The sequence below is a fragment of the Podarcis bocagei genome (genome assembly GCF_964188305.1).
Source record: "Podarcis bocagei genome assembly, chromosome: 14".
NCBI classification, from domain to species: Eukaryota; Metazoa; Chordata; class Lepidosauria; order Squamata; family Lacertidae; genus Podarcis; species Podarcis bocagei.
Genome location: NC_138139.1, coordinates 38,215,698 through 38,231,789, shown reverse-complemented (window position 1 = coordinate 38,231,789; position 16,092 = coordinate 38,215,698). Strand labels below are relative to the sequence as shown.

The 16,092-nt window shown below is 46.4% G+C and overlaps 1 protein-coding gene across 2 annotated transcripts in view; it reads left to right on the top strand.

Annotated features, from left to right (window-relative positions):
* The window catches only part of ABCA3 (ATP binding cassette subfamily A member 3), a 69,635-nt gene that overhangs the window by 44,497 nt on the left and 9,046 nt on the right, over positions 1-16,092 (top strand). For both annotated transcript variants that reach the window (XM_081169822.1, XM_081169823.1), the window contains exons 10-23: positions 1,812-1,993; positions 3,526-3,672; positions 3,783-3,912; positions 4,504-4,658; positions 5,226-5,381; positions 5,852-6,062; positions 7,504-7,654; positions 8,083-8,181; positions 8,976-9,168; positions 10,283-10,586; positions 11,309-11,582; positions 12,819-13,023; positions 14,157-14,376; positions 15,606-15,764. In XM_081169822.1, coding sequence (XP_081025948.1) covers positions 1,812-1,993; positions 3,526-3,672; positions 3,783-3,912; positions 4,504-4,658; positions 5,226-5,381; positions 5,852-6,062; positions 7,504-7,654; positions 8,083-8,181; positions 8,976-9,168; positions 10,283-10,586; positions 11,309-11,582; positions 12,819-13,023; positions 14,157-14,376; positions 15,606-15,764 — 2,586 coding nt within the window. The remainder of the gene's footprint in view (positions 1-1,811; positions 1,994-3,525; positions 3,673-3,782; positions 3,913-4,503; positions 4,659-5,225; positions 5,382-5,851; positions 6,063-7,503; positions 7,655-8,082; positions 8,182-8,975; positions 9,169-10,282; positions 10,587-11,308; positions 11,583-12,818; positions 13,024-14,156; positions 14,377-15,605; positions 15,765-16,092) is intronic.

The following is a 16,092-nucleotide window of genomic DNA, read 5'->3' as shown; positions in this document are numbered from 1 at the left end:
GCACACGGAAACGCCATTTACCTTCCCGCCAGAACGGTACCTATTTATCTACTTCCACTTTGACGTGCTTTCGAACTGCTAGGTTGGCAGGAGCAGGGACCGAGCAACGGGAGCTCACCCCATCACAGCGATTCGAACCACCAACCTTCTGATCGGCAAGCCCTAGGCTCTGTGGTTTAACCCACAGCGCCACCCGCATCCCATTGGGCTAGAGTGGGCTAAAATATTTTTTATTTATAAGCGTCTTCGGTGTACATGGTGCTCTGCAAAGAACAGGTTTGATAGGTATCTACTCCAAGAGGTTTCCAGTCTAAAACACGTACAGGGAAAGAACAGGGAGGAATAATGGAGGCAGGGATAAACAGGGAAAGAAGTTTAGCTGGTGCAGCCATTTCCTCAAAACCATGGCCACCTCCTCATCACCTGATGTCGCAAGTGATATCAGGTGTGGGGGCAGAGAGGAATGTGGCTTCCAGCACACAGTCTGGAGCCTGTCTAAAGGATTCCTGGAAGAACTGTTTTTGGGGAAGGACTTTAAGTAAGTAAAGGCCTGGAGGCTCTCTCGGAGGCAAATGTTGGAGTGTGAAGGATCAAGGGAGAGTCAATCAGGTCTGCAAGTATCCACCACAATCAGTGGCGGCTGGTGCCCATTGGGAGTGGCAGGGTAGAAGACAAGGAGCTCAACAGCAGGTGGAGCCAGAGCCCATGGCAACTAATCCTAGCTTTGTCCCCATCTTCTTCGCCACCCACCCTGTCTCAGGTCCTTATCTGCAATAGCCATGAAATCTGTGCGCTCTGTTTCCATGGTTGGAGGCAGAAATGCTGCAGATTACCATTTGCTGGAAACTGCAGAAGGGGAGAGGTCTCCTGTGTTTGAATCCTGCTTGCTGGTTTCCCACAAGCTTCTGTTTGGCCACTGTGAGAACAGGGTGCTGGACTAGATGGGTAATTGGCCTGATCCAGCAGGCTCTTTTCACATTCTTAGGTTCTTAATCCACCATCATACTGGACTACCTCGTAAGATTGTTGTAAAGCTACCCAAGATAGTGCATGCAATGTGGTTAGGACACTCAGAATCTTTTGTTGTGTTGAAATATTTCTTGTATACTCCAAACCGGCTAGTAAATATCCTCCACAATGATGTAGCATTAAGTATTTAAAACAAAAACAACTTTGGGATCCCTAATTCGGGAGGAGAGGGTCAGAAGAAAGGGATGTCTTGTTCCCCACCCTGGCCCCTCACATTTCAGGTCTCAGTAATGTATTAGCAGCCTGCTTTCACTTTGCGCTGTTGGATGCAAAACAGAACTTGGATGCTGAGACCACATAACACCAGTTTTGAAAGACCTACATTAGCTCCCAGTACGTTTCCAAGCACAATTCAAAATGTTGGTCCTGACCTTTAAAGCCCTAAACGGCCTCGGTCCAGTATACCTGAAGGAGCATCTCCACCCCCATTGTTCTGACACTGAGGTCCAGCGTCGAGGGCCTTCTGGCGGTTCCCTCGCTGAGAGAAGCCAAGTTACAGGGAACCAGGCAGAGGGCCTTCTCGGTAGTGGCACCCGCCCTGTGGAACAGCCCTCCCACCAGATGTCAAAGTGAACAACAACTACCAGACTTTTAGAAGACATCTGAATGCAGCCCTGTTTAGGGAAGCTTTTAATGTTTGATGCATTACTGTATTTTAATATTTTGTTGGAAGCCGCCCAGAGTGTCTGGGGAAGCCCAACCAGATGGGCGGGGTATAAATAATAAATTATTATTATTATTATTATTATTATTATTATTATTATTATTATTCTGCTTTCCAGGCACTGGGGTGCAGTGGAGGGACCTTCTGAAACCAGTCAGCGTGGACGATAACTTCACTGTGGCTCACGTCCTAGGGATGCTACTCCTGGACTCGGTGCTGTATGGCTTGGTGGCCTGGTATGTGGAGGCCGTCTTCCCAGGAGAGTATGGCATCCCACAGCCCTGGTACTTCTTCTTGATGGTGAGTCCTGTGCTGCTCTCTCTCCCAATGACCAGCTGTTGTGTAGCCTAGCCTTTGCCAACCTGCTCCCTCCAGTTGCTTTGGACGACAACTTGCACGTGGTAATTGAAAACATCTGGAGCTTAGTAACGGGGAAGAGTACAGTGCTGAGGGTATGCTGTGACGATTCTCAGGAGCACAGAAAAAGAAGAAGTTGTGGAACTGAGAAATGGAACGTTTGTGGTGGGGTTTGACGCTGTGAGGACACATGCAGAAAAACTTGGTTTGTCACCCAAACCTGGACACCTGGTTTTACTATCTCTGGACTAGCCATAAGCTGCCACCAAGGTTTCTTTTATGATTTACAGCTCATGATTTGTCCAGAGAGCCAAACCATGATTCTGGGATTGAATGGCAGGCTAAACCAAACGAGCAGAAGAATGACAGGAAGAGGAGCAAAGCAACTGTGATCTCCTCTTCGGCCTCTGTCCCTCTTTCCTTCCTTCCCTCCTCTTATGCCCTCTTGCGTCTCTGCCTCCCAGAGACTTGCACAGCTGTTTGTTGCAGCAGCCCTGATCATAAGCTCCCCAGGCAGATGGTGCCTCTGGGGCTGGCTAGGGGAGGCTTCCCAGGCCCCTGTGGAGCAGTGTGAGGAAGCACCTTTCTTTGGGGTGGGTGGGTAGCTCAGTGATCAGGGGTGGCAGCAGCGGCTGCCCAGATGACTCCCAAGGAGAGGGGAGAGGGGAGGAGGCTGAGGGAACACTCCACAAGGGAGGTTGTTCGAAAAAGAGTGAAAGGCTGCCAGCTCTGCAGGCAAGGGGTGACATAACTGGGCTCCTGAGCCCCACAGGGGTGCCGCAGAAAGAATGTAGTTGGTCAAGGGAGCCATGGACTCAAATAGGTTTAAAACCTCTGTTTTAGGCAAACAAACAAGGCATAGTAGCTGATCTATTTCTGTCTTCATTAGAGGACATCATAATAGCAATTAGTGGCAACAACTTGTTCTGCTACCAGGCTTCCTGATCTGACCAAGTGGATATATGTGAGCTCCATTTGGTATCTATGAATAGCTAAAATGAATATTGACTCTTCATGAATCCCTGATGCTCATTCTTACTCTTGCATCATGCAGGCTGGGGCTGATGGGAGCAGTAGTCCAAAGCATCTGGAGGACACCAGATTGGGAATGGCTGGCGCTGGGGGTAGAAGTTCACCCTGTTTCATTGGAACCAAACAAAATAGACAGAGGACCTCAGCTGGCATAAATAAGTAGCAGAGTATGAGAGAGTGAGAGATTTGTTTACCACCCTTCATCCAAAGATTATAGGGTGGTCTACAACATAAAAATACAAAATGCGAACACAAAATACATATTAAAACAAAAGCAAGTCAATAGTTTATTGCAATTTATTCTTTTGAGCATCTGGTATGTGGCCCCTGGAAGGGTGAATGTGGCCCTCAGACTGAAAAAGCTGCCTCACCCCATCAATGAAATAATTGGCAAACTCCAATTGTTCGCAACAATAAGAGCCTCCCTGTTTGTCTCTCCTTAGCCTTCGTATTGGTGTGGGAATCCTCAGACAGTGCTGGGAAAGGAGAAAGAAGAGGAGGAGGACCCAGAGAAGGCCCTGAAAAGCCAGTACATAGAAGAGGAGCCATCGGACCTTGTTTCAGGGATCAAAATTAAGCACCTGTCCAAGGTGGGTTCTTCTGGGATGCCGCACTCTGAAAGCTGAGTTGTGCAACAGCAGCTTATGGAAAGAGCATCTGAATGCCTGTTTATGTATACTTCTCACTTGGCTGTCCTCAGGTGTTCAAGGTGGGGAACAAAACCAAGGAAGCCGTAAGGGACCTGACCCTGAACATGTATGAGGGGCAAATCACAGTGCTTCTGGGGCACAATGGTGCTGGGAAGACGACGACTTTGTCCATGCTCACAGGTGAGGTTGGGCTGTTGGGACTAGGCTGGAAGGGCAGTGGTAGACTATCTGCTTTGCATGCAGAAGGTCCCAGGTTCAATCCCTAGCATCTCCAGGTAGGAGTGGGATAGATTACCTGCCTGAAACTGTAGACAGCGGCTGCCAGTCAGTAGATAATACTGAACTAGAGGGACCAAAAGGTCTGACTCAGCATAAGGCAGCTTCCTAGGCTCCTAGGATCATCATCATCACCATGCTGAGCCTGAATAATGAGTCAAGGCTATATTTACAAAAATGCATCTATTAGGAGCAAGTGTGCATAAAAAGGAACATATTAATGAAGATACAGAAATGCGCTATATTTGCTTACAAAATGTGGGAATTCACACACCCCCCCACCTGGTAATAGGTTACAGTAATTAACGGGGTTTGAAATGGTTGAGATTCAGTTTATGTACCACACAGGCAGCAAACTGGGATTGGATACACCCAAGAGAGAGTTGTGGACAGTCTTGGCAGGGATACTATAAAATGCCTTTTAAACCTTCTCGGATTTTAGGGGATCCATCTAATCTAACAGCCACTAATTTGAAAGCTGTTCCTTTTCCCCAGGACTGTATCCTCCAACAAGTGGCCAAGCATACATCAATGGCTATGAGATCTCCCAGGACATGAATCTGATCCGAAAAAGTCTTGGCCTCTGCCCTCAGCACGACGTCCTCTTTGACCAAATGACAGTGGAAGAGCACCTGTACTTCTACGCTGGGGTAATCTCGGATAAATATTGCGAGGCTTCTTTTTATCCTTTGTTACATAGCATGGTGTAACTCTTCAGGAGATAACCTACATTAAATGAATGGTGTATATTCTCACTTAGAACACGGGCAATCACGATCTTCTGTAAAAGCAAAGGCCGTACAAACACCAAACTTCTCTCTCAGGCTGGAGGGAGATGCAGATGATGGATTCACATTTCTTGGGCTTGTGAATGCACACATGAGCTTTTCCTATGTGCAGCATTGATGCACCTTTAGGCTGATGCCACAATGTGGGACAAAGTGCAATAGGGTTCTGGGGTCAGCAGTTGTCAACTACAGGGACTAGAAACCTGTTCATTTTTTTTAAACCTTTTTGTCTAGCTGGGGATTAGGAATCTCCGGTCCTCCAGATGCTGTTTCACTCCAACTCCCATCAGCCCCAGCCAGCATGACCAATACGTAGGGATGGGTCACACACTCCCCAACCCTGATTTAAATGAAAGCAGCAGCAGTAGCAAAAAAAGAAATTTTTGTCAACCCGTGTGCTAACTCTTTTTCCATTCTATTTCCTCTCAGTTGAAAGGTTTTCCTGCAGAGAAATGTCTAGAGGAGATTAGCCGCATCCTGCACATCCTCAGCCTACAGGAGAAACGCTTCTCTCTGTCTAAAGCATTGTCTGGGGGGATGAAACGGAAGCTCTCCATTGGCATCGCACTCATTGGAGACTCCAAAGTGAGTCTTGAGAGTCCTCCATTTTCTTTCTTCGTTATTCTTTCTGCCACCCCATTTGCTTCCATTTCCCCCTGCCACTGCATGAAATTAGGCCTCAGGCTGCCCCCCACTCCTCTAACAATTGCGCCACACTGTCTCTCTTCTGTATTCCGGGCACCGTATTTTTCGCTCTATAAGACGCACCCGACCATAAGACACACCTAGTTTTTAGAGGAGGAAAACAAGAAAAAAAATATTCTGAATCAAATGCCAGAACAGCAAGAGGGATTGCTACACAGCTCTCCCTCTTCTGGCTTCAGCGATAGCTGCGCAGCCTGCATTTGCGCCATAAGACGCACACACATTTCCCCTTACTTTTTAGGAGGGAAAAGGTGCATCTTATAGAGCAAAAAATACGGTATGTGCCCTTCCTATCTTACGCCAGCTGTGTTTCACCTTGCACTGAGGCCTCTTCTCTCTGCACTGTCTAGGTGGTGATGCTAGACGAGCCAACCTCAGGCATGGATCCGGTTTCCCGCCGGGCCACCTGGGAGCTTTTGCAGGAGCAGCGGAGCACCCGCACCATCCTGCTCACCACACACTTCATGGATGAAGCAGATCTGCTGGGCGACCGCATTGCGATTATGGCGAAGGGGGAGCTCCAGTGCTGTGGGTCTTCGCTCTTTCTCAAGCATAAATACGGTAAGGAGAATCCCCCTTGTGCCAACACCTGACTTGAAGAAGCCCACAAAGAAATAAGGACCTTGCAGTGGGTGGCATTCCCCTTTGGTAGCATTCACAGGATTATTTCATTCTGTATGAGACTTGGAAGGGGAAGAGCCTAGTGACCTGTATGGGAGAGGGGCTTTAAATGTGAGTGCCTTCACCAATGGTGTGTATATATTCTGCATTTCAAAAAACCCCAAAAACCTGTCAGGCACCTGGCAATTTCAACATAGCAATTGTTATTGCAGGGCAACCTGCTGGTATGTAGTTTGAACACCCCTGATTGCTTCTTGACTGGATGGAGTTCAGCGGTAGATTATCTGCTTTATTTGCAGAGGGTCCCATGTTCTAGCATGAGACTCTTAATCTCAGGGTTGTGGGTTTAAGCCTCAGGTTGAGCAAAAGATTCCTGCATTGCAGGGGGTTGAACTAGATGACCCGTGTGGTCCCTTCCAGCTTTGTATTTCTATGATCTAATCCCCAGCATCTTCAAGCAGGGAAAGATCCTTGGTCTCAGACACTGGATTGCTGCTGCGAGGCAGTACTATTAGGCAATGCTGTGCTAGATGGACCAACAGTCTGGTGGATTCAGACATGGGAAATATTTCGTTCCATTTTCCTGATTATAACGCTAGCACTTCTGTCTTGTTTAGGGAAGGTTTTTTTTAAAAAAAAAATGACGATGTTTTAATGTATTTTTAATCTCCTGTTGGAAGCCGCCCAGAGTGGCTGGGAAAACCCAGCCAGATGGGTGGGGTATAAGTAATAAATTGTTGTTGTTGTTGTTGTTGTTGTTGTTGTTGTTGTTGTTATTTCCAATGTCACTTTCACACTGCAGTGCCTGTTGTGGAACTGTGGCTTTTTTACTGATATACCGACATGTCACACTAAATTAAATTCACGCCAAGTGGATGTGCGGTGACACAGGAACCAACATAATTGGACAATAGTGTTCCTCCCCAACCCTTTCCTCATATACCTGCTTTTGTTTCCCCATAATTCCCCCCATGAAAAGGGCAGAAAGAATTGTATGTCAATACCCTTTTTATTTTTATTTTTAGTTTTTTATTAGTTTTCTTGATGAACAAACACAGACAATAAAAAATAGTATGCCAATATCCTTCCCCAAATGTCACCATTTTAGTGATTTTATGGGTTAAGGGGCACAGACAGTTTTTTAATGGAATCAAACAGCAAATAAATCACTGCATTCCATTAGTTTTCCAGAAGTGGTTTTTACATCACATTAAAGCTCCAACATAATGCGGAAATTAACAGTTAGGTAAAATGTCAGGGAAGTGGAACAAAATAAATGCAACCTCAGTATGAGGCAGCTTCCTATGTGCACACAAAAATCTCTTCTCTTCTCCTGCACTTCTTCCCCCCACCTTCAAAATCTCCATCTGCTCCCTTTCAGGTGCAGGATACCACATGGTGATGGTGAAGGAGCCGTGCTGCAACCTGGGGGAAATCTCCCGTCTCATCTATCACTATGTGCCCAACGCCACCCTGGAGAGCAACGCTGGGGCGGAGCTGTCCTTCATCCTTCCCAAAGAGAGTACACACAGGTAGTGTCACCCTCCGCAAGAACTGAAGATGGCTTGCCAGGTCATCATTGGTGTGGGAGCTTTGTCTGTTGTGAAACTGCAGTGCCGGGGCTCTCTCTAGCATTTGCAAATTTGGGGTGTGTGTCTAGGCCAGTGAGAGCTCACCTTCTCTAGGCGAAGACTTCGCCCTCCAAGGATCACATGTCAAGAGTGGGTGTGGCCAAACTGTGAAATTGGGCTGGCAAGAACTGCCGTGCAGATTGCTTTCCCAGCAGCTGGTAAACTCTTGTGTGCATTGAAAGTGCATGGAAATCACATTCCCCCACAAGAACCCCAGGTTACAGGCCTTTGCCAAAATGGTAGGAAGCACTTCCTCTGTGTAATATAGGAAATGTTAAGAATACGCTTTGAATGCTGAAGTTCTTTCCTGTTTCCTGCTGCTTTTCCAGGTTTGAGGCTCTGTTCACGGAGCTGGAGTTACGCCGGGAAGAGCTGGGCATTGCCAGTTACGGAGCCTCAGTCACCACTATGGAGGAAGTTTTTCTCAGGTAGGGCATTGGGGAAACTAGCAAGGAAGGTAAATGTGCTCTTTCAGCAGGAGTAAGTGTGAGTTAAAACATGTTGGATTTAATTTCTTTCTGAAATAAGATTCGGATGTATATTGAGGGGGAGGGAATCTGAGATTAACAGTGCTGTTCTATTAACAGTGCAGTTTGGAAGAAATCCCCATTGAGTTCATTGGGACTCAAGTAAACAAGATGCTGAAATGATTTGGCAAAACAAAATTTGGCAGTGGTGGGAATAATTTCACAAAAACATTTCTCCTCAAATTATGGATCAATACCATGAACTTCTGGTCAAATCCCTGTTTCTCTGCAGTCTGAACAACCTGCCGTCCCTTCTCCCTCTGCATCAGATGAGCAACCCACATGCACTGCCACCTTTTGATACAATGGGGGGGGGCACAGAGAAGGAGGGACAGTGGCTTCATGATTGCCATCACAGCTGATTGATCAGCCGTGCTTTGAAAAGAGGGAGGGTTGTTTTATGATTGAAGCAAAGGGGAACCAATCAGACCTGCCCAATGCATACTCTGCTCACACTGTGAAAGCCCATTTGCTGCTTCAACCAGAAATGGGTCCAGAACATTGTGCATGACTCAGAAATGTGGCAAGTGAGCTTCCAGAAGAGGCTCATTTCTAAAACTTGTATACAGGTATGACGCTGAGGTTGTTGGGAAGCTAACCTCTGGGGTGACTTAATTTTAAAAACAAAACAAAACCACAAACCCCACCTAATGCCGATGGCATTCGCTTACATGGATTCACTCTCTTCCTTTAAGAGTTGGCAAGCTGGTTGATTCCAGCATGGACATCCAAGCCATCCAGCTGCCGGCTTTGCAGTACCAGCATGAACGGCGATCCAATGACTGGGCCATGGACGACTCCAGCAGCCTGAGTGGGATGACTGACATGACAGATGACAGCGGGGCTCTGATCACGGAAGATTGCTCCAACATCAAGCTGAACACGGGGGTGAGCTCTGGTTGGTTGCTCTGGTGCCATGGGGACCCACCAGCCCTTGTGAACATAGCAATTGATTAATCGTGGGTGTTGACAAAAATGGAACTCACCATACTTTGTGGCTTGAATGAGTAGTACCCCGAATGTGGCCATGCCTTAGTTCTGAGGAGTTTTATTTCCAGCCCCTTTCCTAATTATTCCTAAAGTTGAATCCAGCCTCTACCATTAGCCAGAGCACCAAGGACACTGGAGTCTTCAGCCTCCTGGGAAGATGATCATCGTTTCTAGGATAACTGCCTGATTTTATATTTGACTAAAATTCTCACCCATGGTTCTTCACATGCTCAAACTGCTTTTGCAAATAGAGTAGTACCTCTGGTTACGTAACCCTCTGGTTACGTAAACTTCAGGATGAGAAAGCGGCAAACCCAGAAGTATTTGACCGGGTTTCACCGCATGCGCAGAAGCGATCCTCAGGTTGCAGAAACCTCGGGATCCGACCGGACCTCTGGAACGGATCCTGTCCGTAACTGGAGGTACCACTGTATATGACCTAAATGAATGTTCATTATTGCTACATACGTATACAAAGCCAGACAAATTCAGCGTGGGTGATTTTGTCAAGCACTCATCATGATACTGCTTATTGACGGCTGGTGTGAAATTTCTTGGAAGCATTAGGCGCAGCTGTGTACTTAAACATATCCAAGAATGGCTTTGTAGTTTTAAAAACACATCACTAATTTTTTTATAAAAAAATTAAATGAAAAGGGGGAATGCTTCAATTTTTATTGATAATTGTTAATTCATATTTTATGTAAACTGCTCAAAGGCTTTTACATTGAAGCAGTATACAAACAAAATACAGGTGGTGTCCAATGGATGTGTGATTGCTGATGTGCAGGTCCTTTGGACCCAGAAGAAGGCAGAACAAGGACAGAGCGGGATGTGCTTATATACGCTCCACCGACACACGCAGGGGCTTGGAATGGAACCCCCACAGGGAATAGTCACCGCCTGCATATAAATAATAACAGCAACAATGCCCTGTTAATATCAAAGTTTATCTAATCTTCCAAGGGGACCCACCTTATCAGTATCCTTAGCCTGCTCTTTGTCTTCATAGTTCTACCTCTGCTGTCAGCAGTTCTATGCCATGTTTATGAAGAGGGCTGTCTACAGTTGGCGCAACTGGAAGATGGTGGCAGCGCAGTTCCTGGTGCCTCTGATCTTCACTGCCTTTGCCCTGATTGTGGCCAAGACCTTTCCAGGCCCACGAGACTCTTCCTTGCTCAAGATGACCTTAAATCCGTATGGACAGACTACAGTGCCCTTTTCTGTCTCCCAAGAATCCACCCTGGCCCAGAGACTAGGAGAGCAGTATAAGGATATTGTGGACTCTCAGCACCAAGGGCCACTGGAGGTAGTGGGTGAGTAGCCGAACCAGGACAGAGAACAGATATTTAGTCTGTTTTTAAGCCCTTTCAGCAAGAAAGAGAGAGGAGAACAAATAGGAGCTGCTGCCGCTGTGGCTCAGCAGCTGGGATATGGCAAAATGCTCATGGGCATTGGAAGCACCTGAGGGAGAAGGCCCAGTCACAGAATGTGCAATATCAAAGTAGATGCTGGAAGGGAGGGAGAGAACAATAGTGACTGGTGTGTGCCTGCCTTGGTGCATTTGGCAGATAGGGAGACTGGGGAGCAAGGGATTAGGGTGGAAGGTTGTGGGGAAGAAGTCTCACATGGAGTGTGGAGTAAGGGAGCAAAAAGAGGAGGAAGATAGACTTCCATGTAAAGTTAAACACCCAACCAACTTTGGGGCTGCTGGAGTCTTAAAAACAAGATGCTGTCAGCAAACACCAAGCTTCAATAGGCTGTTCATGTACATTATTTATAGATATTCTGCTTTACTTGAGGCTTCAGATCATGCCAAAATTTGGCCTAGTTTCCAGCTTCTGGCACCTGTTGGTTTCCTGGAAATCCCCGTTTCTGTTCAAACAGCAAGTTTCTAGACCTCAGGGTTGCAGAGAAAACCTTCCTCCGCTAAACACCTGTAGCAATATCTCCTAACGGTTCATCTCAAATAGCATGTGATCGGCCAACGGAAGGACCACTTAGGAGGCCTGCTGCATTGACAAAAGTGTTGTTGCAGGTGATCTGCAGGAATACCTGATTTCTCGAGCCGCTGAAGAAGGGGGAGCCTTCAACGAGCGCTACATTGCGGCAGCGTCCTTCGAAGAAACCGGGGATCTTGTGAAGGTGACAGCTCTCTTCAACAACCAGGCGTTCCACTCATCTGCCGCAGCCCTTCTCCTGGTTGACAACGCCCTGCTGAAGCTGCTGGTTGACCCCAATGCTTCCATCTCTGTGGCTAACTACCCACAGCCCCGCAACACAACAGAGACCGCGAAGGACCAGCTCATGGAGTGAGTTGATGCTTCCTCTCTTTTGAACAACGATAAATTCACTCTTTATTTAAGTCCTTTATATATAGTGTTGCCTTTCCTCCAAAGAACTGAAAGTGGCGTACATAGTCCTCTCGCCTCTCTTTTTAGCCTTACAACAACCCTCTGAGGCTGCCACTTGGAGAGCAGATCTCCTGCGACTCTATTCCATTTCCTTCCCAGCAGTCAGCCAGCATTCCATGCCCACAGAGCATACTCAGTGTTTTTGGAGAGTTCCCGTTCCCCCTTCTCCTTGAATTTTCCCTGTACAAACCTCAGGATTCCCTTGAGTCTGTCACTACCACTCTCTCTTACACATGGCGTTTGCAGTTCTGTTGGCTTTGCAAGGCCTGGCACCTGAAGAGCTGGCTTTCCTGATATTAGTACAGTGGTACCTCGGGTTACATACGCTTCAGGGTACAGACTCCGCTAACCCAGAAATAGTGCTTCAGGTTAGGAATTTTGCTTCAGGATGAGAACAGAAATCGTGCAGCGGCGGCGCAGCGGCAGCAGGAGGCCCCATTAGCTAAAGTGGTGCTTCAGGTTAAGAACAGTTTCAGGTTAAGAACAGACCTCTGGAACGAATTAAGTACTTAACCTGAGGTACCACTGTATAAACGGTGATGGATCACTGTTTTTTAAAAAAAATATTACTTTGTCTTGTATTAATTGTGTTTTGTTTTTAAATTGTTTTGTGAACTTCTTTGGGTGCCTTTAGGCTGAAATAGCAGCATAGAAATGTTCTTCCAGAGGGTCCTTTTAAGGATGGGAAGGGAGATTTCCCCCACCCCCAATAGGGCTTATTCCAGTCTTCCCCTGCTTGGTGCCCTCTGGATGACTCCCAAATCCTATCACCCCTGCTGGTTGGAGTTGGAGTCCTGATGGCGTCCAATGGGCAGCTGGTTGGTGAAATCTGGCTTTATCCCTTTCTCATCCCTGCTGCTCCCTGCACACCTGCCTTTCCCCCTTGGATTGGGAAGACATGGAGAAAGTGCAAGTGTCACCCCTTCATGAGCTAGACTTGGTCCAGGGCCTGCCAGTTGCTCACCTTGTTGCGCTGGAGTTCCTAGGATATACTTGTTCTACATTATAAAACCCCTGATTGGATCTTTTCTTGCTCTTGCTCTTGCTTGCCTTAAGCCTTTTGGGTCGGTGGGCTGCTCCTCCAAATAAACATCCCTGGTCCTGCTCACCTTGCTGTCTTTAATGTCCCATCAGAGGCCAGACGGGTTTCGCCATTGCAATCAACTTGCTCTATGGAATGGCCTCGTTGTCCAGCACCTTCGCTCTCCTGCTTGTCAGCGAGAGGGCCATCAAGGCCAAGCACGTCCAGTTTGTCAGCGGGGTCTATGTCGTCAATTTCTGGCTCTCGGCCCTCCTGTGGGACCTCATCAACTACCTCACGCCCTGTGTGCTCATGCTGGTAAGTCAGCTCAGCTGCAGTCCCCAGGAGGTTCTTTGCCGGTGGTTTGGCAAAAATGCACCAGGAGATGTATGCTGAAAGAATCCAACAGAGGGGTGGGGGCAGGACATGCTACTCAGGCACATAAGCAAACTGGCTCAGTGGTAGATCTCCACTTTGCATGCAGAAGGTCCCAGGTTTGATCCCCAGAATCTTCATGTAGGGCTGGGGGAGACTCCCTATCTGGAATCCTGGACAGCCACTGGCATTCAGCATAGGCCAGGGTTTCCCAAACTTGGTTCTTCAGCTACTTTTGGACTACAGCTCCCATCATCCCTAGCTAGCAGGACCAGTGTAGTCCAAAAACATCTGGAGACTCAAGTTTGGAAAACCCTGGTGTAGGCAATACTGAACTTGATGGACCCAATGGCCTGACTTCCCGTGCTCCTGTTTTCTAGATTTGTGTGGGGAAGAGCATTATAATCAGTGCAAACCAGCAAAACATAAATTCAAACACTCTGATTTGTTTATGTTTATTAGATTAAGTAAATCTATGACTGAACCAATAATTAAAAATTGAATCAAAAGCTCATTTACTTAGCAATTGGATAGAATACTGCCTGGATGTATTCCCCCCGCAATAAGAATCCTAGAGATCATTTCCCCCCCACGATGAAAGCTGAACATTCAAGCAAAGGAATGCTGACTATTCCTAAGAGGTGTAAGTTCATATGCCTCCTCCTGCTGCTGCTCTTATAGCCATGGTGATCATATCAGTCCCAAACTGGGCCAGTGACAGATATTTTGCATGCAGAAAATCCTAAACTCAGTTTCAGGCATCTGCAGTTCCAGGGTTGGGCTGGATGACCTTCAGGATCCCTTCAAACTGTCTGGTGGCATGTTCTTCAGTTAAAAGAATCAGGAATGGGAAAGCCCTATACCTGACAGGGATGAATGGATCAAACTCTTTTCTAGTTCATCTCAGTCTTGTATGTGCCCATTCTTCTGCAATTAACCCCCCCCCCAAAAAAAAAACATAAGCAAAATAATGTTTAAATAGTATGAATTTCTCCCCCTAAAATATGTATTTTCGTGTGCATTTTCTGCTGAAATACTCCCCTCCCCCTGTTTCATTGGTTGATCCCTTTCTCCAGGTGATATTCCAAGCCTTCGACGTGAAAGCCTTCACCCAGGACAACCACCTTGTTGATGTGATGCAGATCTTCCTCCTTTACGGCTGGGCCACTATCCCCCTCATGTATCTGCTCAGCTTCTTCTTCTCTGTGGCTTCTACGGCCTACACACGCCTCACCATCTTCAACATCTTCTCAGGGACAGCCACCTTCCTGGCAGTCACTATCATGAGCATTCAAGGTAAGGGATCGGGGACCCCCACCCCTGTTGCTGATCGCATTTCCTAGTCTCAACAATATCCTTGTGCACACAAAGAGTGATTTCAGTCAGTGCTGTTTCCAGGGCATGGCACTCTAACCTGGAAGAGGCAGGAAAACTCCAGGCATCCTTTCTATGACAATTTGTGCTAATAATGCTATTGGGCTAGTCATATGTGAGTCTTTCCCCCCAATGCTGTTTGTGCCTGAGAAAGTTTTGGGGCGGTCATACTGCTTCATTCCCAATCAGTGCAAAATTACTCAATATGTTGCTGAACTCCTGTAACTTTTCGCACCACAAAGGATCTGGGGTTTAGGGCGAGGGTGTGTGTCCCACTTTCATTGCACTATTGCCCCTCTGGATGGCAATAAATGAGATAGGTTTGTCGCAACTAAAAAAGCAGAACAAACCCACCCTTAAGACACTTTTATTGTGTCAGGACCATGCTGCAGAATACATTTGCAATATAAACACTAGTCTGGAGGAGCTATATCTAAGGCTATATCTGATATTTGATACTCTCTACAAGGTGGAAATTTGCAATGCTGTTAGCATGGTGGACCTTTTTCTGATCTTGTGGGGCCCTGGCAAATGTCCAGCTTTGACACCATCCAGAATACATTTTAACATTCATTGTTTGTTTGTTTAAAATATTTATAATTATGTCCCTTCCTAATGGCTAATGCAAGTATATAAGCCAACCCCATTAAAGCAAAACACCTACAAATACTAAAGTTTTATCACAACTAAGATTGGAGATGTCACAGCCGGGGCTGCCTGGTTATCACTGACCCATGGCAGGGCCTTTTTGCTGGTGGTTCCGCAGTTGTGGAATGCCCTCCCTAGTGATGTGCCCCTATCATTAACTTTCAAGATGAATTTGAACACCTTGTTTTCAAACCCACCAATTTGGTGGCTGCAAAATACTGCTCCTGGTAACCCTCAGATCATTGGATGGAAGAATGAGTTTAACTACTTTTTAAAAAGTTTTTAATTGTCATTGTTTTCTGAATCACTGTGCTCTGTTTCTTAAAGTACGCAGCCCAGCTCCCAAAACTGGGCAGGAGAAAAAAGAGCCTGATGTAAAGAGGAGGAGAAAAAGAATTATTAGACACAAGCATAGCCACCCTCTATGTATGAACAGGGCAGACTCATTAATATACCTGACTATCAAAGGCCACTTCCCTGACCTTCCCATGTTTGTCTTACAGAACTTGGAATGGTGGATCTCTCAAGGATGTTGGATAAAGTCTTCTTAATCCTGCCCAATTACTGCTTGGGACAAAGCATCAGCAAATTCTACCAGAACTATGAGTTCATTCAGTTCTGCACCTCCTCAATTGAGTCTCTCCTTGTCTGCAAAGTGTTTAGTGAGTATCCAGAATTCATCTTTTCGTCTCTGGCTTCTGCAGCAAGTCAAAACATCTTCTTCTTCTTCTTCTTCTTCTTCTTCTTATTATTATTATTATTATTATTATTATTATTATTATTATTATTATTATTATTATTACTATTTATTAAATTTGTATAGCGCCCTATAATCGTAGATCTCAAGGTGGTTCACAACATAGATTGCAATACAGTGGTACCTCAGGTTAAGTACTTAATTCATTCCGGAGGTCTGTACTTAACCTGAAACTGTTCTTAACCTGAAGCACCACTTTAGCTAATGGGGCCTCCTGCTGCCGCTGTGCCGCT